We start from the raw sequence: 21,471 nt of genomic DNA, 5'->3' as shown, positions 1-21,471 counted from the left end.
GAGGTCAGCCAGTGCAAGTTCTTGGAATGCGTGCTCTCAATGTTGCTTTAATTTCACGAGTCTGTCTCGAGCAGATGAGTTACAGAGATAAAAAATTATTTAAATATACTGGTTCGATCCTTCGTGGCACTGATGGAAACATACATATATCGCCACTATTCAGGTAATATATCGCCAAGAACGCTTAAATCTCTGCTTTTTTGGAGGCTGGGTGGTCAACAAAGAAGTGTTGTGTAGCCGAGAAACTACAAAACAAACATAGTCAAAATATCTGGTGGCTTACCTTATTATAGGTGGAAGACAACCGACAATATATACAATAACAATGGAAACAGGTGAAAAAAAAAGAAAAGAAAAAAAAGCCATGTATGGTATGGTCTACAGAATCGGAAATGGAGCTCCGGTAGTTTGGACCAGGTAATGTTGGGGTGGACCAGGGTCAGAAGTCATGCATAACAATACACATTGAATAAGATACGCCTAATGCGTTTTCACTACAGTAGTCATCAGATATAATTATATCGTACATGTATTTAATTTTAAATAATTTCTTTTAAATCTATAAACCATTAATTTGTTAAGAAAATTTGCGAATTTTTGCTTTAGAATTTTACACTGCTGTTCTTCAAAAGAAGATCTCTATTTTTTTTTTAATAATTGCCACAACCATCGGTTATCAATAACGTACACTGTTGATGAATTGTATACAGGTTGTACAAATTATAATGATACTGTGGCATCATTTAAATTCATGTGAACCAAATTTCGCGAATTACAGTTAAATGAAATGTCATTTTGAGTTTTTGGTTCCATGTACAGTGAGTACTGTTTCATTATTCGCTGGTGATGTTAAGGTTAAGGGATGGTCACAAAATCCTCGGAAGTTGAGCCACCTTGAACATGAGTGATTACTAGTATACTATATAAATAGTGCCTGTTCGGGAGGGTAACAGTTGAAATTGACACCCCAAGGAAACCATTGTCAACCGATGCGAAGCGGAGATTGACAGTGGTTTTCGAGGGGTGTCAGTTTCAACTGTTATCCTCCCAAACAGGCACTATTTATTTTATCATACTGAATGTTTTAATTTTAGAGAATTTTTTACTGCTTTACGTGAATTCTACGGCGAACTGTACGCGCATAATTTACGCGCATGTAACAATTCGTTGTGTTACCCGTTGCTAAGTGTGTTGCTAACGCTGAGGGTAATAGAATGTCTTATCAACTGCGTCTAAACCAATCAGATTTCAGTATTTAACATGAAAGTATAATAAAGTATATTATCTCATTCAGACTGACAACAGCATGTTTATTTCGGTCTTGCTGAAAAGACCTGTAGATTCTTTAGCCAATCCATGTTGACCAGAAGTGATAAAATCCACAATATGCTGTCTTTAAGGGGCAATTACTTTACAGCAATATTTTGCACAGCATGTTTAGAAATTAACAATCTGCCTATCTAACAGACAAAACAATTCATTCTCTGTAAAAGCAAACGTTTATTTTTCAGGCTATGAACCATACTCCACTGATAACAAATGAACAGTTAAACTTATAGAATACAGGTCTGAAGGACTGAAAATATTTGTAGTTTCAAACAAAATTTTAAAAAAAGATTGTGGGAATGATTCTTCCTGGTTTTTCAAAAATATCCCATTATTCTGTAAACTTCAAAGTAAAAATGTCTTTAAGAAAATCTTTCTCTGATATTAATCTTGGACTAAGAGTTTTCTTTCTTTTCCTAATAGGCCACTTCTTATTTATTGTTTTTCAAGACCAATCAACTCAATTTTTCAGAAATTGGGGGAAAAAATTAATAAAATTTTGCATGTGGAATCAGGTGAATTACACAAACTATCATATTCACTGGTAAAAATCAGCATATATAAATTAAATAAGATTTAAACAATTTTTAAAAAGGTGAATTACATTGGATGATTTCAATATTGTTGGCTATTGGATGGGAGTGGATCATGGTATTTACATAAAACTATTATAGTAACCATTACAGATTTGTGCAAAATTGTCATTGCTATTTAAAATTTCAACCCTAAAATCCAATTACAGAAAATGTCTTGAAAAACAACTGATAAAAGAGAAATCCCCCTCCCCCCAGATTAAAAGTCATTTCAATTTTTTATCTGTTACATGTATTTACATGGGGACATAATCTTCGAGCCATTTCTAATGTACCACTTTGAGAGAGGTGAGGAGAGAGGGAGAGGACAAAAATAGGCCACGCCTGCTGTCTGATCCTATTTCATTTTGAAATAAAATATTGTTTAAACTAATGTACCACTTTCAGAAAAATGTGCATAGTTTCTAAAGGGTCAAATTACTTAGGTTAATTAATAACTTTCTTGTGAAAAACAATTAGCACAAAATGCCAACTGCAAATGCTTACAAAAGGTCAATTATCACATCAGTGATTTTTTGGTTAAATAAAAACAAGAGACCCATGGGCCACATTGCTCACCTGAGCAACAATAGCCAGTCATACTAGTATAGTAAATATCTGGGCAATGTAGAAGAATAGGTCCTGTGTAAAAAGACTTTTCAAATTTTTCGCCAGATATTCTTTTGTTAAGCATTGAGCCCTTTTTTGTAACAGAATGAAATATTCCTGATCATATCACATATTACGCATCAATGTTCCTAAGAACTTAAACAATTGCTCTGAATTATTCTGAACAATTGTTCAAATATATAGCTAAACACAGAAGTCTACCGCTAACATGTTTAATCTACTTTTTAGAGTTAAGTTTGCTGACTTCAAGTTAGTACAATACATAAAGTATGGCTTTTAAATTACTTTTAACGAGGTTTCAATCTTCATGTAGATTTTGACTTGTTGCAAGAAAGGCTTGACTTACAGCATACAATATTAAACTAACAGCAATATTGTTCAAAATGTTGGTAATGGAAATGGGAAGTCTTAATAGATATATACATGTAATAAAAGGAGGAAAAAAATGGAAAAGTCCTTATTCTAAAGTTTCCATGTTGAGTTATACTCAAAAAATGCTGGTCTAATGAGTACAATTTTTGACTTGAACAAATTGGTGTTTTTCCAAAAAGATGTAGTCTGTTATATCACATCACAAAAACTTTTTCTGCATCGTCTAGATGAAATATCTCTTTAGTTCGTGGGCAGACAACTCTTCCATCATTTAATCGAGCTATGTCTGAGAGAGACTGTAAAAAAAAAAAGCAAAACACATAAATTACATTATACATGTATGTATTAATAACATGATTCAAGCTATTAATATAAAGGCAAATACCAATTTAATGCCAGGAATTAGCTCAATTATACATAAGTACATGATACAAAAGTGGAGAAGTTTTAATTATCAACCATAATTTATTCTCCATATATCATAAAATGAGTAATTTTTAATACTTTGAATTTTTACGAAATTTTGGTCAAAATGGGCGATTTGAATATTTACATGTCATATCTTTACGAATTTGTCATGTTTGTAAAAATAAAAATCATCAGAGGTCAAAAGTCCTGGCTGTGACAATGTTTGTTTACACATTGAAAGCGTTTACATATAAATCCTGTGAACAGAAAAATTGTTATTGTGTTAACAAGTCCTTAATTATTATGTTTATTCATTTATCTTTCTTTCATATGCAATTTGCCTTTCACTCATTCATGTTAATATGATGTTGAAAATTTATAGGTGGTATTTTATTATTTCTGTGAAAAGTTACGCGTTTAAAGATTTAAGAATTTTAAACTAGTAAAAATTAGCACCACGTCAAAAATACTCATTAAAGGGACTTAGACACGATTTAAGCTCAAGTTTTTCAAAATTTATTTTTTCATATTTAATGTCTAAAATGGTCAATATGGGTGTTTTTAATGCTTTGTCAAAATTTGAAAGTCAAATATCGAGTTACAAGCGAGTTACAGAGGTAAAAATTCTTTGTTTTGTAAACAAAGCTCGAGCCTTGTTACACATGTATTGTTTACATATGTGTTATATTGATATAAGTTTCAATCTAATGTTACTTTTTGTTGTTGATAAAATGATTATTGAGCACATTGAATGAGTTTATCTTGTTTCCACAAGTTATTTTGTCAAAGAAATTGTAATTTCTTTACTTTACATTATTTGTAAACAAATATATGAGACTTGAGCTTTGTTTACATAACAACGATTTCTTTCCTCTGCATCTCGCTTGTAACATGACTTCTAACATTCAAATTTTGGAAAATCGTTCAAAATACACAAGAAAACTATTTTATACATACAAATCAAAATTAAAATTTTCATCTGAAATCGTGTCCAAGTCCCTTTAAGTGTATGTGTAATAAATTGAGCAGCTCCACAGTAGGTAAAACCATCTTAAAAATTTACATTTATAAATTTTAAGTTATATTTTAAATTTATAAATATATATTTCTTGCTGTGGACCAGTATTTGTCATTGAGTTGAAATAATAACAAGAGGCCCATGGGCCACATCGCTCACCTGAGGAACAATAGGTATAATAAAATCAGCTTAATGGAGTCATAATACAAACTATCTGGACAATGTACAATAATACATGTTGATCCTGTATAAATAAAATCCATTTTCCCCTGGATATTCTTATGTTTATAATCATTAGTCCCTTTTCTAACAGGACGATTTTATAGTCATATCATATGTTGAGTATTGCAGTTCTCAAAAAGATCCTTAACAATTAACTTTATATATTCCTATGTTAAAATTCGACACCCCATTGTGGCCCCACCCTACCCCCGGGGGTCATGATTTTCACAACTTTGAATCTACACTACCTGAGGATGCTTCCACATAAGTTTCAGCTTTACTGGCTGATTAGTTTCTGAGAGGAAGATTTTTAAAGATTTACTCTATATATTCCTATGTAAAACTTCGATCCCCCATTGTGGCCCCACCCTGCCCCCGGGAGTCATGATTTTCACAACTTTGAATCTACACTACCTGAGGATGCTTTCACACAGGTTTCAGCTTTCCTGGCTGATTAGTTTCTGAGAGGAAGATTTTAAAAGATTTACTCTATATATTCCTATGTAAAACTTCGACCACCCATTGTGGCCCCACCCTACCCCCGGGGATCATGATTTTCACAACTTTGAATCTACACTACCTGAGGATGCTTCCACACAAGTTTCAGCTTTCCTGGTCTTATGGTTCATGAGAAGAAGATTTTCAAAGATTTACTCTGTATATTCCTATGTAAAACTTCGACCCTCCATTGTGGCCCCACCCTACCCTCGGGGGTCATGATTTTCACAAATTAGAATCTACACTACCTGAGGATGCTTCCACACAAGTTTCAGCTTTCCTGGTCTTATGGTTCATGAGAAGAAAATTTTTAAAGATTTACTCTATATATTCCTATGTTAAATTTCGACCCTCCATTGTGGCCCCACCCTACCCTCGGGGGTCATGATTTTCACAAATTAGAATCTACACTACCTGAGGATGCTTCCACACAAGTTTCAGCTTTCCTGGTCTTATGGTTCATGAGAAGAAGATTTTCAAAGATTTACTCTGTATATTCCTATGTAAAACTTCGACCCCCCATGGTGGCCCCACCCTACCCCCGGGGGTCATGATTTTCACAAATTAGAATCTACACTACCTGATGATGCTTCCACACAAGTTTCAGCTTTCCTGGTCTTATGGTTCATGAGAAGAAGATTTTTAAAGATTTACTCTATATATTCCTATGTTAAATTTCGACCCCCCATTGTGGCCCCACCCTACCCCCGGGGGTCATGATTTTCACAAATTAGAATCTACACTACCTGATGATGCTTCCACACAAGTTTCAGCTTTCCTGGTCTTATGGTTCATGAGAAGAAGATTTTTGAAAATTTCTCGAAAATTTTCATAAATTCCTTATTATCTCCCTTTGCAAAAGGGCGTGATCCTTAATTTTCACAAATTTAAATCCCCTTAGGCTAAGAATGCTTTGTGCCAAGTTTGGTTGAAATTGGCCCAGTGGTTCTTGAGAAGATGTTGAAAATGTGAAAAGTTTACAGACAGACGGACAGACGGACGGACAGACAGACAGACAGACGGACGACAGACAAAATGTGATCAGAATAGCTCACTTGAGCTTTCAGCTCAGTGAGCTAAAAACCGGTGTGGATAAAGTTTAGTCATGAAAATTAGTCGCCACAAACCATTTTTTTCGGGTTAATCTCGAAACAAAGCTGTCGCAAATAATAGTTGGTATACAGTATCTACTGAATTGAATACCCAACAGCCTGTATACCAAGTAACAAGCCAGATACAATTCCGACTCTTTTGGAATTTTAAAGCAAATTTTTTTATTTGTTCTCTTTGACTTTTATTATCAATGATATTTTTATCACAGCTAATCTTATTTACATAAGAGATTTTAAATTCTGTGAGTAGAATCTCTAAACATATTTTACTTTGAGGAAATCAAACCCCAACAACTAAATGCTAAACCTCTGGTTCTTCGGTTTGACATACATATTTGCAAGTTATTTCCCCATATATATAATGGTGCCCTGACCCTTTGAGGCAGGATCTTTAAAACATCTAAAAGAAGTAAGAGAGTGCTGAGCCTCCAAGAAAATGGTTTCACTGAACTTACATTATATCCATAAACTTGTCCATTTGGCAGTGCCATAGGGGGGTTATTCTCATTGAGAGGCAGGCCTGATATTGAGCATATCAGTTTGGAATTGGCGCAGTGTGCATATGGCAAGCGTTGTCCGAGTTTGTTTAAATTGGAGGTACACACTGGGCAGTCGGCATTTTTGTTTCCTTCTTCTCTGTAGCAGTGTCTGTGACTGGAGTTAAGGATAGCAAACAATACAGGATACAACTATGCATATCACTGAAAAACGGTTAAATTCTACGGTTGTTTATTTTCTGCGGTATTTTGCGGGTATGAAAATTCCACAGAAATTAAAATCGCAAACTATTCTTAAATTATTTACAACATGTACTAAATTATTCACAAATTGTGATAATTACCGGATCTACCGGTTTCAACCGGTTTGTATTCTCAAAGGTGGTCAGTATGCTACAAAGTAGTCTGTATTATCCTTAATTTATCGTAATATCATTTCTGGGTGGAACTAAAATACCCCAAAACTATATCTGTTACCAGGGACGGTTTTTATAGTATATATACATGTATCTTTTAATGTATCCTCTAAAACACAATATATTTTAAAAAATTGGGGTACTAAATAAATACACGTATTGGTCTGCACACGTGGATAATGTAGATAATGTAATCCAAGCGCTTGTATAAAGTTCATTTGCTTTTCCAAAATTTGTTAGATAAACATTGACCACCCTACAATTACCGCTTTTAAAGTGTCAACAGGTGGCTAATTATGTAACGGGAAATAATCACCGATAACAACCTCTCATTACACACGTTATAAATGGTTATACCCCAGTGGAGTCCCAATTGCAGTCACAATCGCAGAAATTGGAAATGCAAAATATAATTCAATGCTTTTTAGGGTCTAAACCGCAAAAATGTTGAGCAGAAGAAAATACCTGGTATAAGGTATATCACATAAGCACAAATTCCCCTAATAAGTAAAATGCATGTAACAAACATTTGTAATTAATCCTTGCTTCTTTAAGAATTTGCGAATGTATGTGTAATTATTTTTGAATCATTTAAGGTTTGCTTAGAAAAAAATGACCCAATCAAATACATGCCTTATTTCTCAGAGACCGTGACACAAGCCCAAGATGAACACAACACTCTTTTCAAAATTTTTCTTTGGCTACACTCAACAAAGCAAATAATTAGAACATGTAAGTCTTTAGACGACCAAACTGTCTCCGAGTCACAATCCTTGTGTTAACCTTTTTCTGAAGTAACTGTGTCTATTAACTTGGTTGTACTTTATTTTATTGGATGAAATCCCACACGTAACTGTTTTTGTGGTGGGAATTTGCAAATTGTATGATAAAACAAAGGTTTTGAAATATCCATTAACTAGGTTGTACGTTATTTCGTTGGGTGAAATCCCTGATAACTGTTAACATGATATTTTTGTATGATAAACAAAGGTTCTGAAAATTTTAAGCTATTGTATCCCATACGCATGAAAAGCAAAGTTGATGAAATATTTCACCTCTTGTATGAAAAACAAATTAAACAAGATGTCTGTGAGCCAGTGGTAACTAGTGATTCCCCCACTCTGATGTGAATATACAAAACAAGAGGCCAATTGGCCTTAACAGTCAATTGAGTAGCATATATACACAAACTTGTTGAGGAGTCTCATATATGCATTTAATCAATTAGGTTTCATTCTGGAGTAGAAAAATTATAAATTTGTAATGATGACCACCTCTCTGCCTGAAATCTTTCAAAAAGAACTGTGAAACCTATAATTTTGGCGAAAAACTTAAAGATCTGGTCTACAAAATCATGAATTCAGTTTTCCTTTCAGGTGTGTGGGAGTAAAGAAGATAATTTTTGAACATTATATGCATTAACACCTATACATCCATTTTCGCCCTGCCCTAGAGCCAAAACCCATACTCCAGGGGACCTGAAAATTAAAATTTCAGTAGAGGACTTCCTGGAAATCATAATTATAAGTCAGTTTTTTATACAGATGTGTGACAATAGAGAAGAAAATTTTTAAACATTATATGCATTAACACTATATTGCCCCCCCCCCCAATGTCCTGAACCCCTGACCCAGGAGCATGAATTTCACAATTTAGGTAGAGGAGTTAGTGGATTTCATAACCATGTATTCCGTTTTTTGCCAACATGTGTGGGAGTAAAGCAGTTTAAAACATTTTTACTATATGGCCAAATTGGCCCCACCCTAGAGCCTGAACCCCTACCAAAGGGGTCATGAATTTCACAATTTTGGTAGAGGGCTTCAAGGACATTATAACCAGGCATTTAGTTTTTACCAAATTTATATTGGAGTAGAGAAGTAGATTTTCTAAGATTTAATACATTTTTACTATATGGCCATTTTGGCCCCACCCTAGAGCCTGAACTCTTGACCCAGGGGTCATGAAATTCACAATTTTGGTAGAGGGCGTCATGGACATCATAACCAGGCATTTAGTTTTTAAAAAATATATATGGGAGTAGAGAAGAAGATTTTCTAAGATTTAATACTTTTTTACTATATGGCCATATTGGCTCCACCCTAGAGCCAGAACCCCTGATCCAGGGTCCATGAATTTCACAATTTTGGTAGAGGGCTTCATGGACATCATAACTATGCAACCATTTTTTTCCACAAATGTGGGGGAGTAGAGAAGAAGATTTTTGAAAATTTGGCTTTTTTTTTTGCATTTTTGGCCCCACATGTGGCGCCCCGGGGGTGGTAGAGCCATGAATTTCGCAATTTAGATTTCTCTTACCATTGAGATGCCTCACACCAAAAATGGTAACAATCAGCCTTGTAGTTTTTAAGAAAAGATTAAAAATGTAAAATTGTTAATGCACGATGACGGACGACAATGGATAGCAATACTCAGGTGACCTAATAAGAAAAGTTTTTATTTAACAGGAAGTTAATGTCTTCTGGAAACAAAAATGGATTCAAACACATGGCATGCCTATACAAAGAGTATTTTAAAATTTCAAGCATCTGCAATTAATAGTTGCTGAGAAATCATTGACAAAAGTTTGTTTGAAAACATAGGCTATAAATAAACAAAGTCATCATTTAACAGGAAGTTGACATAGTCTAATTGGTACAAAAATAGACCCCACCATATGGCATGCCTAAAAAAAGAGTGTGTTAAAATTTCAAGCATCTGCACTAATAGTTGCTGAGAAATCTTTGATGAAAATTTGCTTGAAAGTTTAGGCTAAAAATAAACAAATGTTAACATCAAGTTGATGTCTGATAGGAACAAAAATAAAATGCACCATATGGCATGCCCTATATAACAAAGAGTGTGTTATAATTTAATGTATCTACAATGAATAGTTGCTGAGAAAAAAGCTACAGAAGTTTTTGTTACGGACAGACAGACGGACAGGCACACAAGGGTAAAACACTATACCCCATTCTCCTTTGGTGCGGAGTTATAAAACAAAATATAATCAAAACTAGATGTACGTGGCTCAATTCAAATAAGGGCCCCATTTACTGTACTATTAAAATTCTGAAATCAAATTAAAGAATTTATAATTGCATTATTGATTGAATGGGAATGAGGGAGAAAGGGAGTGGTTGTTTTTATGAATAAATTAATGAAAGGGTTAATCTTTTGTGTAACTTAAGTCATAGAAAAGAAAGTTGACCATTTGAGGCAAGGTCTGAATGGTAGGTAAAGGATACGGAGTCTTCAGGGCTGATAGGCCTGCCTGCAGGGTGATTGTGAACACAGATGAATGGTTTAGTTGGTGAAGCTTGAAGTTCTCCTGGCGGAATTGTTCCACCAGTTCATGCCAGCGGCTGTCATTGTATAGCTCCTGAAACAGAGAGAGAGAACATAATAAAGGGTGATTATAAACTGCAATACAAATCAAAGTAGCATTAGAGCCTAAATAATTCCATCTACACACTTGTGGACAAAAGTATTTGCACTATTGCATCATTTTTTCTTTAAAGGTATATCAGTATATAAATAGTGCCTGTTTGAGAGGGTAACAGTTGAAATTGACACCCCTCGAAAACCATTGTCAACCGACGCGAAGCGGAGGTTGAGTTTTCGAGGGGTGTCAATTTCAACTGTTTTCCTCCCAAACAGGCACTATTTATTTTATTCTACTGAATGTCTTAATTTTATAGATGTTTTTACTGCTTTTATATAGAAATGACGTGAATTCCGCGGCGAACTGTACGCGCATGTAACAATTCGTTGTGTTACCCCTTGCTAAGTGTGTTGCTAACACTGAGGGTAATAGAACGGATTATCAATTGCATCTAAACCAATCAGATTTCAGTATTAAACATGAAAATATAATAATTGATAATGTTATATTTTAGGCACTTACATCTGATTTTAATGAAAAAAGTTTGTTAACTAAAAATCGAGTTTGTTGCAATGTCCATTACTTTAATACACCCGGGAAAGAAAGCAATAAATCTATTAAAAAGAAACCATTTTCAATAAAATGAACAATTAACATGAACCAAATGAAACCATTTCTATATACTGTAGAAGCACATATTTTCGTTGGGTCAAAATTTCGTTGTTTTTAAACCAAATAAGAATATTTTCACATTTAATTTCGTGACATCGTAAACTCTTCTGTATTCATTATTACTTGGGTTGAAAATTTGTCATGGATTTAATTTCGTTTATTTAAACTGCCAACGAAAATAACGAAATTAATTCCTCAACGAATATTTCTTCTTCTACTGTATTTACATTCACCAAGTATGATTCCCTGTATTTCTTACAGAAATTTATTGTTCATTCATAGCTCTGTAGAAACAGACAGGACTGAAATCTACACACCCCTTTTATCAACTGGTACACACTTTCAGCAACCAAAGAAACATCACAGACTGCATGAAATTATTATGCTGGTGTCTGACTTAACTTCTTATAGAAGACGATTTGGCCATTTCTTTTATCTTCTTTAATTTTATAATTATATCATATAATTTCTTCTATAATTTTCTTTTATGCCTGTAGGCGACTATAAAGGTACAATTAACTTTGACCAGCCTATTACGCAGACAAATAAAGCTGCTTACTTTGTAAGGAGGAAGTGTGGTATTAGCAGAGTACGCCAAAAGTCCCATTACTCTTTGAACTTCATATAACTGATCATCCACTAAATTAACGAAATATCGCCTGGCATGCCTGAAAAATAAATCAAAGATCATTTATAGACAAGACAACTGTATTGTGCATGTGTATCCTTTCCATGCATGTAATAATTAAAGCAATTACCATGTACACATATACTTGTCTTCATAAACTTACACTACCAACAGTTTGGACTCCTGTACACAGCCATTAAAGCTTTTTTCAGAGCATCTTTCGAAATTTATTTCATAAAATTTAATCAGTGGCAATTTGTGATCATATACATCTGTTGTCTTGTATGTGCAGTCTAGTGAAAAGCTAACAAACTGTTTAACAAAAGTCTCCGACCATTTCAGACACCAAAAAATTCTTATTGAGATAAGGAACAATTAAAGCTGCATGGTCCGATTTTTTTGCTATTACAGTATCACAAACCAATTATCTTAGAAACTTACAGACTTCTGCCTCTTTACACCAGCAGAATCGGTCGCCTTTCAAAGTTAGAGAATATTCAAAGTAAATAAAATAATTTCTTTGTGAGCAAACAAAAAAACAAACCAAACTGCATCATGGGAATGTTAAGAAAAGGGAACCGTTTGGTTTTGTCCCCCGCATGATTAGGTTAATTCAACCTGCATGTTATGCATCGATGGTAAACAAAGCAAGCCTCAGAAATATTAGTGAACAAAATGTACACAGGTTTATTTTTGATTTGCCAAAACATTATGACCTTTATATATAGCAATGACATCATTTCAAAGTCGTAATACAATCAAAGCTGTCTCAATGCCAGGGGGCATAATTTAATATGAGACAAAATTATGCAGAACCCTTTTTGTGTCGTTTGTTTTTAAAATTAATTTTGTACATTATTTTTTCATTGAAATACATGTATGTCTTGATTGACCAGGAAAACTACTGCAATGTCTTTAATTTTACACATACTTAGCAAATCCAGTGTTTAAAGCGGTCAAATTTGATGTAAAATCGGACCAAGCAGCTTTAATACAAAAGGATTTTTTCAACAACTGGGCGGCCCTTTTTATCCTGCAACTAACCCTCAGGTAAGGTAACTCAATAAACCAGAGATTTTTTGCTTTGTTTATACCATGGCATCATGGTTTTAACTGCCGCAGCAAAATTTGTCAAAAATTGCTTGTTTGAGGTGTAAAATATGTATTACCATGCAGGATACAGGATAACATTCTAGAAATGTAGGCGATATGTGGGCTTTGGTAAAAACATACAAAGGCCTCTACAAGCCTTGTTATCTGTGACATTTTTTTACCCTCACCCAAACATATCTATAACCTAAAAACCTTCAAAATTAGCCAGATTTAATAATGAGCCAGTCTGAAAATTAGCCAGCTATTTTTTGCATTGAAAATTACTTGGCCTGTTTTGAAAATAAGCCAGTCATGACAATGCCATTTAGGAAAGATTACTACTTTTAAGTCTGGCATGCATCTGTCTTAATATATTACGTACCATGAAAGTTAGGTGTTAAATGCTAAAGAAACCCAAAATACTCACTGTTCCTATGCAAAATATGCAACCTCAAAAGAAATTTTCTATCGAGATTTTTCATCGATGTGCATGCATTGATAATAATTTCAAATTGCTTAAAAGTAATAAGGTTTGCGGATCTTAACAAAAACAATGTTGACGCAAAAGAAATTAAAAGTACATGTAGTAGTTCAATTACTTGTCATGATTATTGTTATATAAGGATAATTGGAAAGATATGTATGTACGTCATATATCTTCATTATCAAGTCGTACAAATAAATGTTCTATTTTTAACAGTGTCTATCAGTATGTATAACAATTACCATGTAAATGGGACAATAAGGACGTAAGTTTTAAATCAAAGCATAATTATTACTTCTCTTCCTGCACTCAAATAAACAATGAAGTCAGACAAAAGACAGGTGCATGCTTGACTCAACCCCCCCCCCCCCCCCCAAAAAAAACCCCCCCACCCTTAACTTTTAATATCTATTTCACAATGACTGATAAACAGGTTCTACATCTACATTTTATATCAATATCTTTAGGCACCATTAAAAATATTTTAAACAATTAAGACTTAAAAGGGTATGGTCATATAGAAGAGCATAGCTGCAGTTCAGTGGTTTTCTCAATTTCACCAAAAATCATAATTCACCCATATTAATTTTCAGAGATTTCGTTGGTACCTTTACCAAGACTAAATATCCCCAATTAATAATGAAACAAGTCTTTAATTATTGTACGGTTAAACATGCTTGTTACGAAGTGAGAGGGCTTTCGATTTTGCTTTATTATAAACGTACTTCATCGTATTCATTAGCTTCATGATATTGCTTAAAACCCACAGAAAATGAAATTCACTTTACTATAAGCATCCATTCATTATAAACATGTTTGCTATATGCATATTTTACAGAACAGAGAAACAAATCCACTTAACTAAACTGAAAATCTATAAACACTGGCTCCTGAGAATGAAGAACAGTTATATATGATACTGTATATTCCTTATTTTACGTGAGTACTTAATTCCAAGATTCAACTGTTGCGTAAAATCGTGGGAATATAAAATCACAAACGTTGAACATTTATCGTAGTGTCATTTAGTTTACATCTGTCCAAAATAATAAAAGTGAGAATTTTAAAACTGGGAGACGTGTTTCTCACGATTTTACATAGATATTAATTCTTTGCATTTAATTAGGAATCGACAGTACTGTACGCGAAACCCCTAGAGTTACCTGACTGCCTCGAGACGCTTGTCTTGTCGTACCAGTTCAATAAACTCTTGCTGGCGAAGCTTGAACTCCAAGGAACTCTACAATCAAAACTCTAAAATCAAATACAAGATTAAAAGTGGATTTTGAATACCCTTTCAATGTAACACCCATGTGCTAGTGATGGCTTGAAAGAATACTCCAGAAACCCAGGCCCATAGGCCACATTGCTCACCTTTGCAACTAGGTTAAAATCAAACCTAACTTTATTCCACATTCTACGATACAAAATAAAACGCATGAACAATTTTTATTCATACTTCTAAAGTTGACCAAGATAAGTAATAACATTTTGCCAAAAAACATTTCCTAAGAACTTCAAGGTATAAACAGTAGACAAGGACCAAATAATGTCCCCACATTTCCTTATTCACTGCTCTCCTCCTCATCACACCAATTTCATTGTACTTCTTTCAAGAGTACATTTTGCTAAGTTTTAATCAAATTGGCCAAATGGTTCAAAGGAATATAAAAAAGCTGAAAATCTTACCCTGCAACAGACAAATTTAAATTGTGATTGGGCCTTTCTCTCAAATGAGCTAATTATAAATGTTTGTTTGCCCATTCAAACTCCCACTCTGCTTTGCATGGCATCATAAGAATTTTGAAATTACAGATCCAATAGTTTTTCATAGTTCATGTCCCAGTTAGGGCTGGGACGATACTGTACTGAGCCGATTCGGTACATATCACGATACATGAGATGCGATACGATACATATCACGATACATTGCAATTAAATGAAAACATGAATAACAGTTTAAAATTTATTCAACCTGCCGATGTATTACCGCATGTCCAAAGTTATTTTGTTATATTCATAATGAGCGTTGCACAATTTACAAATAACTTTAGTCTCGTGTACACTAGTTTTTCATAAACAAGTACTCCAAAAGTTTTCCACACTCCATATTTAGCTTCCTAACAGTTTTGACAACTTTACGAGGTTTTCCGCCATCTTTGTACTTTCATATTAGGCGCGCAGACTAAAAATAGCCGATATATAAAGCTCGGATATTTTTGAAAAATAAAAAAAGTTTGGTAAGGTATCGTTGTATTAATGGTAAATGTATCGATCCAAATATCGTCAAAATAAATACCGCGATGCACCGGTGCATCGGTGGATCGTCCCATCCCTAGTCCCAGTACAAGTATTTGTATTAATTAATGGCTGAATCATTGATACATGCAATACTGAAAGGCCAATACATCTGCTTTGAACAAGCAACTTTAATTTTGCAAGAATAAAGTCTTCAGGTGTTAAAGAAAATAAATAATATTAATAGCACCTGTCCAACTAGAAGTTCAGATGATCTTTTTACTATTTATATTTCTCATATCTGCAGTGGTAATAAAATTAGTACCTTGTTTTTACGTAGTTTGGACTTGTTGTCGTAGCACCAGGCTAAGCATGGAGCAGTCTCACGCCTCAAAAGGGACTCCTCTACTTCTCGCGAAGTCAAAAACAGGTCAATGTTTGTCAAATCCTTAAAACACAAGAACATTGAATATATATTTTTTACTTGGTAAGCTACCAAACAGTTCTTTTCAATAAATTTTTGTTAGTGAATTAAGACCAACAATACATGAAAAATTTTGAAAGATACAATCATGTAGATTGGTCTGTGTGTATTGTAAAAACTTTCATTTCATAAATTTTCATTTGATTTGACTATATTTCTGGAATTCAAGATCTGAAGAGCAAATTATTAATTTCATTTATTATGGAATTATATTGCTCCACCATCTTATTTTATGCTAAGAGTAGACATATACCGGTACATGTACCGGTATAGCTACTTTACAGTTACATTTATAATCAGGTTATATTTAATTTTTATTTCTTTACATAATATTGTTTGTAAACATCAACTTCCAGTGGTTTTTAAATTATTAATGAAACATATACAGATAATAGAATTAACAGAATAATCAGTATTGAGGTCCCCATCCTCCTACCAACTCCCTTTCCTTTACACAATCATGTACCTTATGTGTATCAGACTGTCTAATATCATATCAGGGCTGTAAACAGATCTTATCTATAAGGACAGGTGGACGCTTCAGTAGAAGGAAGGACAACCAGTCAAATATTAGTACATACTGCTGCTGCTTCATCACACATAGGAGACATTATTTTTTTTTTGTTTGTCTGCATGAACTCATTCTTATTAAATGACTGTTTTTAAATTATATACAACAAAGGTTCTTTTCACTTTACTCTTCCTATAAATGTAAAAGTATGGGTTACAGACTAGATTTGTATCCATGTAAATTACATGATTGTATGTATGGAGTACAAAAGATATCTTGTTGTTCACAAAAGTAAATCCTTATGAAAGTTAAACAATAGTTATCTGTGGCTTATCATATATGGCCAATCATTTTTGCATCCCGAAATTACATCAATACAGTGATAAAGTACAAACACAGATTTATTATAATAGTGAAATCATGGATGCATGTGGCAAGGTTTTGTAGAGACCCACTCCCAAACAAAATTCTACATACTCTGATATTACAATTAGTAGGGCTGGGACGATACTGTACTGAGCCGATTCGGTACATATCACGATACATGAGATGCGATACGATACATATCACGATACATTGCAATTAAATGAAAACATGAATAACAGTTTAAAATTTATTCAACCTGCCGATGTATTACCGCATGTCCAAAGTTATTTTGTTATATTCATAATGAGCGTTGCACAATTTACAAATAACTTTAGTCTCGTGTACACTAGTTTTTCATAAACAAGTACTCCAAAAGTTTTCCACACTCCATATTTAGCTTCCTAACAGTTTTGACAACTTTACGAGGTTTTCCGCCATCTTTGTACTTTCATATTAGGCGCGCAGACTAAAAATAGCCGATATATAAAGCTCGGATATTTTTGAAAAATAAAAAAAGTTTGGTAAGGTATCGTTGTATTAATGGTAAATGTATCGATCCAAATATCGTCAAAATAAATACCGCGATGCACCGGTGCATCGGTGGATCGTCCCATCCCTAACAATTAGGTCTACATTATGATTTACAATGAGTTATTCTATTCCCAGATTGAAAAATATTGTACATGTATATCGGCATTGTTTTTTTTTGTAGGTAAGGTAGCAAATTTTGTAAAAATAAAGTAGACACGATAATTAAAAACAAATATGTATGCATACGTTTTCAAATATATTCATTTGTTATCTGAAAGTTAAGTTTAAAAATGCAAACAATTAAAATTTTTTTGCATGTTTTCTTTTTAAAGATATTCGTATAAAAGTGATAAAAGCCAATAAATTATTGTGAAAAACCCCAAATGATATGGGGTAATTTTGATGTAACACTTTGGCATCAACTGTTAGAAATATTTTCTTAATTCACTACAATTGCATGATATATTAGTACTTTTAATATATACATATGAAATACATGTATTTTTCATCAAAGGAAATGGAGAGGACTTGGGTACTTCCTACTGACACACTCATTTCCTTTGTTTTGAGTTTGTTTGTTTTACTTTCAAATTAAGTTTGCATTAACTGATTAAATGGTCAAACCCTTTCCGTGATTTAATTGAACAAACTGAAAATAAATCTGTGAATATCAAATAAAATGCTTAGATTAAATTTCTAGAACATTTCAAGGTGTTCATGAAAAACACAAGGTGTGGCATGCAGTTACAGGATTATCACATCCGTCTGTTTTGTTCTATTTTTATCTTGTAATACTGCTGAACGAGGTACATCTTTTGCAATAAAAAAATTAAATTGAAATTAATATCCCTGATATATCAATTAAATGTAAATTACTACATGTATTTTTTGGTATTACTGGTACAAATAATCTATAAAAGTTGAAAAATTCCAAGACCCTTTGAAGTTGCCAATTCCTTACTTTCAGTTTAGCATAGTTTAAACATAGAGGTACAATTAACATGCAAAAACTATGATGACAAAAATATCTTCTACCAAGTGCATATTTTACTGTTAATACTGCAATGTACCAAGTACTCTATGTGTGGTAAAATATGACAAAAAAATATAGCTAGTACATGATATACATGTACACTGCTTTTGAAATACCGTTAATCAACTGCAAAAAAGTACCATTTTAATTAACATGGTGAAAGTGAAAAGGCTGGGTCTTACACTGCATCCTTTTACATGCATGTACATAAGGACCAATTAGATAATGACTGATGACTTTTAGAAACTTACCTGAATATCAGAGTGCTGAGCTAACTTGAGGGCAGTATTGTAGTACCCTGACCGTAGGAAATAGTCCACAAGCATTCTATCTAGCCTTTTTTTCTGCCACAGGGGTCTAGTATGGGGCTGCAAACACTCTGCCTCTTTTAGATGTTCCACACGCCGTTTTAATACTTTAGCCGCCTCAAGTTCTTCATTTATGCTTTCTTCTGCCTAAAGAGAGTTAACAAATTTTTTTTCTTTTAAAACATGCAACATCAGGGAAATGATTCACCTTTTGGAACTACATTACCTTTTAATGGCATATCCAGGCAAAAATTTGAAAGATACAGTTGAACTTCGATATCTCAAACACTAATACTTGTACCTCGAATACAATGGATATGTCAAAGTGATTTGTAAGTGCCTAACACTTATTTTTAAAGTATTTAATATCTCGAATATACTCAGATATCTTAAAGTCTTTAAACAGTCCCATCTAGTTCCAGATAAAAAAGTTTGACTGTCAATCAATCAGGTAATGAAATGTGAGGGTTAATATACCTATGGGATGTTGCCTAATTATCAGCAGTGTTCAGCTATAAGATGTATTAGCTGACCAAGTTTAGTGGTCCTCTGCATTGAAGTCTTCAAAGTATGATCTGGGCATAATTTAAGTATTAATATGTATGAATAAACTCTCAAATAGGATCTCAGAGACCTAATTTTGGGTTTCCACACCCACCAAGCTCACCAGGTCTTAAGCCTCACAGTGCATAAGATATGACTCCTACATAACAAAGCCAGCAGACAGACACTGAGAGCACATTAATTACCTTCCGCTTAAGAAAGCAGAGCTTTTCCACCATATTGTCCAGAGCTAGTGAAACCTGCTGGACAGAGGGAGATTTCTGGTCCTGCAGACATTCTTCTACCTCACTGCTAGCTTGCTGGACCCGGGACACCTCTCTGTCAATGTTTTTCTGGCCGGACCGAAATTTTTTGTTTAGAATTTCATATGGCACCTAGGAACAAAAAAGAGCCTTTATTACATAAAAGTACAGTACCGTACATTGTCTATAAAAAGATTCAAAGGACACTATAAATAGTCTGTTTTCAAATTTAAGAGCACATGAATCATTTCTAAACCAGTCAATTTTATTGTTTTTAAAATTCAAAGACTAATCACTTCTGGTTTAATTTTCAAAATCAAATTGTCAATTTTTTTTTTTAAAGTTCAGTAGGTTTGACAGTCTTGGTTGAGATTGTTGCATTTTGTTGATAAAAGTTATGGAAGTATGTAAATAATATTTAGTATTGAAACAGTGTGATTTCTGGGTTCAAAGCAATTTAAGAAACAGCACTGAGTTAAAACATACATGTACTATATAGAATTGAAGAATTATCAGTAGCACATCAGAGAACAAAAGTATTCATTGAAAAGTAAACAAGTAAACTTTGCTATTTATTTTTCTAATTGACATGCTAAAGGTCAGTCTACACTGTGACTAGTACAAAAGCTGAAGCTCTTAGGAGGGACTTGAATTGACAGGTCAAAGAGCTTAAGCTCTGTTAATGCAAAAGTTTCAATTGCATGATTTGTTTCAGTTCAAGACTAGGAACCAGTAGTTTATATAGTCACACACCTTAAAGTAGAAAGTTGCAAACCTTGAATCACTTATCAGGGGCACAGACTCTAAATACATGACAGTTTAAAAAATAAGTCCAAGATCCATAAACTATTACTATGACCTTTTAGATCTTACAATGAGCACAAGAAATCAAAGACTGAAGGCAAAACCTCTTACATGCAAATTCAAGATGTTTCTATAAATAATACGTGCTTGTAGGGGAACAAACATAATCCTACCCCCCCCCCCCCCCAATCTGAAAGTGAAAAACTGAACTTTATTTATTTTACAACGATTGATAAGCAAGTTCTACAACTTATATTAATATCTCTCGTTGGCACGGATGTTAGCGCGAGGGGGTCATTGGTGTGGGAAGAAGCTGGAGTACCCGGAGAGAACCCACGTGTCCAAGCGGGCGACCGCCATACCCTATCACATACAACCACTGTCGATCACGGGTCGCAGCGGTGACAAGCGAGAGCGTTGTCCACTAGGCTACTTGGACACCAAAAAAAAGTGGTCACTGGGAATGGGGAACGGACAATAGCCCCTGCTGACTCCTTACCGTCTCTGTAACTAAGCATAAATGGCATGTCCACAGGATGAAAAAATGTTATGTTTAAATCGAAATTCAGTCTTACTTAATTCAAACAATATTTTGGATATAAGTCGCAAGTTCTCTTATAAATGTAGCCCTGGTTAAATTAAAATCTTTTACAATAACGAACCCCAAAAACCTAACATTTCAGTATCTAAAACTATATATTTTGATATAGGAAATTATAAAATTTTGTTGGAATCACATCATTTGGTTTAAATAATCGTTGCTAACTCATAATTATCTGCTTAACACAAATCCTGGTTCAATGTTTTGCTTTATTGAACATTCCTCCATATATTTTGTACGCATATCGAAGACACAAACACAATTTCTATGATCGAGTGGGAAAATTTTAAATAAAATAAACATAGAAAATAATAAAACTATTTTGAAAATCAGTTTAAAGACACCACAATCAATTCAATTGTTACTTTTAAGGTTGGATGTTCCAGAGACTTCACATCTGCCATTTTTCTGTCTGCTAGATTGGATGCGTTTAGAAGGCAAAACTCATACAATGAAATAT

General features: G+C 33.8%; 1 protein-coding gene across 1 annotated transcript; it reads right to left on the bottom strand.

Annotated features, from left to right (window-relative positions):
* Window positions 1-1,635: 1,635 nt before the first annotated feature.
* On the bottom strand, window positions 1,636-21,438 carry LOC128180915 (E3 ubiquitin-protein transferase MAEA-like). The gene is made up of 9 exons (XM_052849115.1): window positions 21,377-21,438; window positions 19,550-19,738; window positions 18,744-18,947; window positions 15,893-16,015; window positions 14,493-14,569; window positions 11,685-11,793; window positions 10,317-10,450; window positions 6,614-6,806; window positions 1,636-3,196 (listed from the first exon to the last, which is right to left on the bottom strand). Exons 1-9 carry the CDS (start codon window positions 21,413-21,415, stop codon window positions 3,095-3,097), a joined length of 1,170 nt encoding a protein of 389 aa, XP_052705075.1. The 5' UTR covers window positions 21,416-21,438; the 3' UTR covers window positions 1,636-3,094.
* Window positions 21,439-21,471: the final 33 nt, after the last annotated feature.

This window comes from Crassostrea angulata, chromosome 4 (assembly GCF_025612915.1).
Source record: "Crassostrea angulata isolate pt1a10 chromosome 4, ASM2561291v2, whole genome shotgun sequence".
Classification (NCBI taxonomy): Eukaryota; Metazoa; Mollusca; class Bivalvia; order Ostreida; family Ostreidae; genus Magallana; species Magallana angulata.
This window is presented reverse-complemented; position numbering and strand designations above follow the sequence as displayed.